Raw genomic sequence first — 5,010 nt, forward strand, 5'->3', positions numbered from 1 at the left:
CATGCAAGTGCTAAGAAGAGAGTGGATGAAGTGATACAGGTTCTCCTTTTCTTATAACCTGCTGCTTAAGTGTAGTGAATAATGACTGTTTTAGAGCGTTGAACTTATGTCACTTCATCACTCTCTTATTAGCACTGTAAAAGATTTCAGATTGTAAACTGCTTTGACAGATTTATCAGAAAGTGTGAAATATGTTAGGAAAAAAAAGGAGAAGAGCAACAAAAAGCCCAAGTTGTTTTTAACTATCATATATCACTTGAAAATCAGCATGCCTTAATGGAGCCATCTTTGAGTATTTTCAGGGTTGCCACAGCAAGGCTGGCTGGAGCTGTGGGAAAGGAGAGAGTGGGAGGAGAGATAGCTGAGGGGGATATGTAGCCAAAATAACATTCTTTCTTTTGGGAACCAAGGGCACTCTCACCAGCACCTGGAGAGGTGTGGTAGGGAGGTCTCCAGGGTGGGGGGAGAGACCTGATTGGGGCATGTGATGGATGTGTGTAATGTGGGGAACTTTGGACTTTGAAGTGGTGAAGAAAACCAGAGAATTTTGGATTCGAGGTTTCACCAGCTGTGCCAATATGACATGCCTAATAAATCTATACTTTGAGGAATTCTGCCTTGGAGTTTTGATTTCCTATGGGCTGTTACTTGGAACCCTGACATCATATATACTTGGTATGGCATCATTGACTATTTTTTATGCCTCTTAATTAGTAACAAAAAATTCTCATGTGCTTGATTGATTAGATTACTCTGTAACTCAAATATAATTAATATGTTAACATAAATATATAGAGAACAGAATTGATTTTAGACAAATTATAGTCACAGTAAAAAACACGTGTTTTCATACTATTAAGTTCATAAAAATATTCAACACTCAATATTGGTATTCATTACTGAGATATTTCATATGTACTAAATAAGGTGAATTATTCTGAATGCTTCAAATGCTTTCTATCTTATCAGAATATTTGCTATAGTAGAAGCATTAAAAAGTTATCCTTCATTATTACTTATTGTTGTCATTTCATTCAAGAGACATATGATGAAATGTAGTAGTTTACTTTCAATGGAAACAAAAAACAAAAAACCCCATCAATTCTAAGGTTTTTCGATCACTACTTATGAAATACCTATCTTTCTTTTAAAAAATGAATTTAAAAAGTGATAGATAGTTGCATGAACAATACAGAAAATAATTTTCTTTCTATACAGAACTAAAAGGATCTGGTAATCTTGGACTCTTGGCAACTGACTCATAAAACAACTGTAACCCCCCAGAGTCATGTGATCGCCTTTTGCAACCTCAATGGGGAAGTCAATGGGGAAGCCAGAGTCACTTAACATCTTTACTAAGGTGACAACTGCAGTGATTCACATATCAACTGTGTGGCCAGAATGGTCAGAAAATGCAGGAAGATTCATGAAAAACTTTCTCGATTAGCAAAAGAAATTTTTGGGCTCAGTTGTGAAGGACTATCTGTATACAATAAAGTAGATAACCTTATTTTTACACAGAAATCAAAGGACTTGGTAGATTTCATAGAATCTTTTAACATTTTCAATTTCATTAAGAAGTTACTCTTCAAAAGAAAACTCACCAAATTAATTTTCTCCATCTCAGAATTTAGGACATTTGCTCCATTAGTAGGCAGAAGAACATCAGAATTTTGGTTGCATGAAATATATTCTGTAGGTGGAACTTTGGGTGTTGGAAAAGTAATTTCATGTATTTTGGACTCGGATGATAAGCAGAGCTGGTAGGAATAAGGAATAGTCCCTTCCTCATAATTTGGTGGGAATATAATGGCATTGCTTGAATGGGGAATGGGAGCAAAGCATGGAAGGAATTTCAGATTCCCCGACTGTCGCAGTCTCATCATAATGACTAGAGTTGCAGTCAAAAGGAACAGAAAGGAGATCAAAGTTAAGGCCAGCACTAGATAGAACTGGAGCTCAGACTGTTGCTCTGAATCCATGGGTTGGTTATTTATTTCTGGCAGTGCCTCTTGGAAGTTTTCAGCAAAAATCAGATTGAGACTGACTGTAGCAGAGAGCGGGGGCTGCCCATTATCCTTCACCAAGACCACTAGCTTCTGCTTCAGAGCATCCCTTTCCAGAAACGTCCGCAGTGTCCTGATTTCACCCGTGTGGGCACCAATTGTGAAGAGCCCCGGCTCAGTGGCTTGCAGTAGATGATAAGAGAGCCAAGCATTGTGTCCAGAGTCGGCGTCCACAGCCACCACCTTTGTAACCAGGTACCCCATCTCTGCCGAGCGAGGCACCATCTCAAAGGAGGCTGAGCCCTCTGCTCCTGGAGAAGGATACAGAATTTGAGGGCTTTGGTCATTTTGGTCCTGGATGAACACCTTCAATGTGGCATTGGTGCTGAGAGGTGGGGAGCCTCCATCTTCAGCCTTCACCTGTACCTCAAACTCCCTGAGTTGCTCATAGTCAAAAGACCTTTGAGAATAGAGGGTGCCACTTTCTGAGTTAATGGAGAGGTAAGATGGGAGAGGTAGTGCCTGTATTTTGCTAGTGAGGATGGAGTAGGTGATCCTAGCATTGCGACCAAGATCAGGGTCCAAAGCTTTGATGTTGAAGATGGAGATGCTAGCAGGATTGTTCTCTGCCACATAGACAGTGTATGAGGATTTCTCAAAGGTAGGGGCATTATCATTGATATCCGAAATTTTCAGTGAGGTGGTTTTCTGGGTAGAAAGAGGGGGCGTCCCTTTGTCTATGGCTGTGATTGTAAGATTGTACTCTGGGGTGCTTTCTCTGTCTAGGGGACCATCCGTAAGCAGCTTATAGTAGTTATTAGCTGCTGATATTATTTTGAATGGGGAAACATTCTGTAAATGGCAACTGACCTCTCCATTATCCCCTGAATCTTTATCCTTTATATTGATGAGGGCTACCAATGTTCCTAACGGAGAGTTTTCAGGAATTTCTCTGGATGAGGAAGCGAGAATCACTTCTGGGGCATTGTCATTCACATCTACCAAATTTACTTCAATGTTACAATGAGCTACTAAGCCACCTCCATCTCTTGCTTTTATCCCTATGATATATTTCTCTGTTTCCTCGAAGTCTAGCTCTTCTTGAATTGTTATAAGTCCACTTTCTGGATGTAAATCAAATTTTTGATGCGCATTATCAGCAATATTGCTAAAGCAGTAGTTGATCTGGCCATAGGAACCATCATCTTTGTCTGTAGCTTTGACTTGCATTACAGTAGATCCCTTTGACATATTCTCTTTGAGGCTGATTTTGTACACTTTTTGACTGAAGACAGGTGGGTTGTCATTAGCATCTATGACTGTAATCTGTATTTTGGCTGTTCCAGTTTTTGCAGGATTTCCTCCATCAAGAGCAGTAAGGGTTAAACTAACAGCACTTTCACTTTCATGATCCAACTGTTTTTCCAGCACTAATTCTGCATACTTGTTTAAAGAATCTTGCTTGCTAATTGCTAAAATGAAATATTTATTAATGCTTAGATGATATTCCTCAACAGAATATATCCCAATATCAGCATCTTCTGCTTTTTCAAGTGGAAATGTGGCCCCTGGTAAAGTGGATTCACTTATCTCTAGCTTGATATCCCCGTTTAAGAAATGTGGTGCATTGTCATTAATATCCTGGATCTCTACTGTTATGTAAAATATGTCCATGGGGTTTGCACTCACCACTTCAAAACTGATGGGGCAGAGTGCAGTTTCCCCACAGATTTCCTCTCTGTCAATCCTGTCATTTACATACAGATTCCCATTTTCAGCATTAATGGAGAAGTATTGCTTTTTGCCTAAAGAAAGGATATGCAGGTTGCGATTTCCCACTTCTGCAATACTCAGTTTCAGATCCTTGGCCAGATTCCCCACAATGGAACCCTTTCCCATTTCCTCTGGAATTGAATAGCGGAGGTGCTCCGAGAGAGTCTGGCAGATGAAAGACAATAAGAAGAGGAGATGTACTTGCCTTTTTACAGATCTGCTCTTAGCTTTGCTCCTGCCGTCCATCCCACCTGCGGTGAAAAGGGCTTTGTGCAATCCAGTAAGCCGAGGAGTTTAAATTCCCATTAGAAAGAAAGCATCAAGAGATTCTTGGGATTCTCCTGAGTTTTATCTACACTGCAGTGGTTTTCTTTTCTCTGCCATGGTCGGTGAGTGTCCCTCAATCTTGCTCTTTGACTGCTCAGCACTCGGTGACTGGATAGTCAGAAGGCAGGAAGCCCCATTAGATTTTCAGCTCTTTTTGCAGAACTACGTTGGCCAACAGCGGCACTCTGAGTCTCAGATGCAGAACTGCAAGAAGCATCTTGAATACATTCAGATTTTTTCTCCCATTTTGATTATTTTGATTGTGGTAGACAGCTGAATCTGTAGCGGTTATGGTAAATAATGTGTGTTTAAAGGGTTTTTTTTGCACTTTTATCAGTAGAACAAGCAATATTTCATCTCTGTGTCAAGATAGCCACACTTTGTTTCTTCAGCACTTCTATCTTTTTTGAAAACCATAATTTATTGGCCCTTCCCTTATGATAATCAACATGACACAAAAGCAAAATGTATTCAAGTTTCTGAGTGCTCTAGAGCATTTCATTGGGTTAAAAAAGTAGAGAATTAATTTTTGGAAATAGGAAAAGTATCCAAAAGCAGATCTTTAAAGCATGGATTACGTATTTAGTCACTAAAAGACTGGTGGCAGATTATACTGACATTTCATGAAGAAAAGAAAGATTGTTGTGAAGTTACAATGTAATCTATTGAATGGCATTTTGCATCTAAAGTAAACTGCGGAAGAATACCAATGCCAGTTGTAATAAGCAGGGAGTTCGTGTAGAAAACAGGCCTTTATTGCTATAACACATGCCAAAGCAGGCAGGCACAGACATAAAGATACAGAGCCTCACCAGCTCTTTATACACAGAGCTGGCTGAGGCAGTAACCAATACACAAACAGTAAACTTTCCCGCTTACAGTGTTACTAAGTATATGCGTCCAA

The 5,010-nt window shown here is 39.7% G+C and overlaps 1 protein-coding gene across 1 annotated transcript; it reads right to left on the minus strand.

The window, feature by feature from the left end:
* Nucleotides 1-1,424: 1,424 nt before the first annotated feature.
* On the minus strand, nt 1,425-4,167 carry LOC139165399 (protocadherin gamma-B5-like). The gene has a single exon (XM_070748582.1). It carries the CDS (start codon nt 4,023-4,025, stop codon nt 1,425-1,427), a length of 2,601 nt encoding a protein of 866 aa, XP_070604683.1. The 5' UTR covers nt 4,026-4,167.
* Nucleotides 4,168-5,010: the final 843 nt, after the last annotated feature.

This window comes from Erythrolamprus reginae, chromosome 3, assembly GCF_031021105.1.
Source record: "Erythrolamprus reginae isolate rEryReg1 chromosome 3, rEryReg1.hap1, whole genome shotgun sequence".
Taxonomy (NCBI): Eukaryota; Metazoa; Chordata; class Lepidosauria; order Squamata; family Dipsadidae; genus Erythrolamprus; species Erythrolamprus reginae.

Excerpts from the sequence above, each read along its gene's own strand:
- LOC139165399 (XM_070748582.1), bottom strand. The coding sequence starts at position 4,025 with ATGGACGGCAGGAGCAAAGCTAAGAGCAGATCTGTAAAAAGGCAAGTA.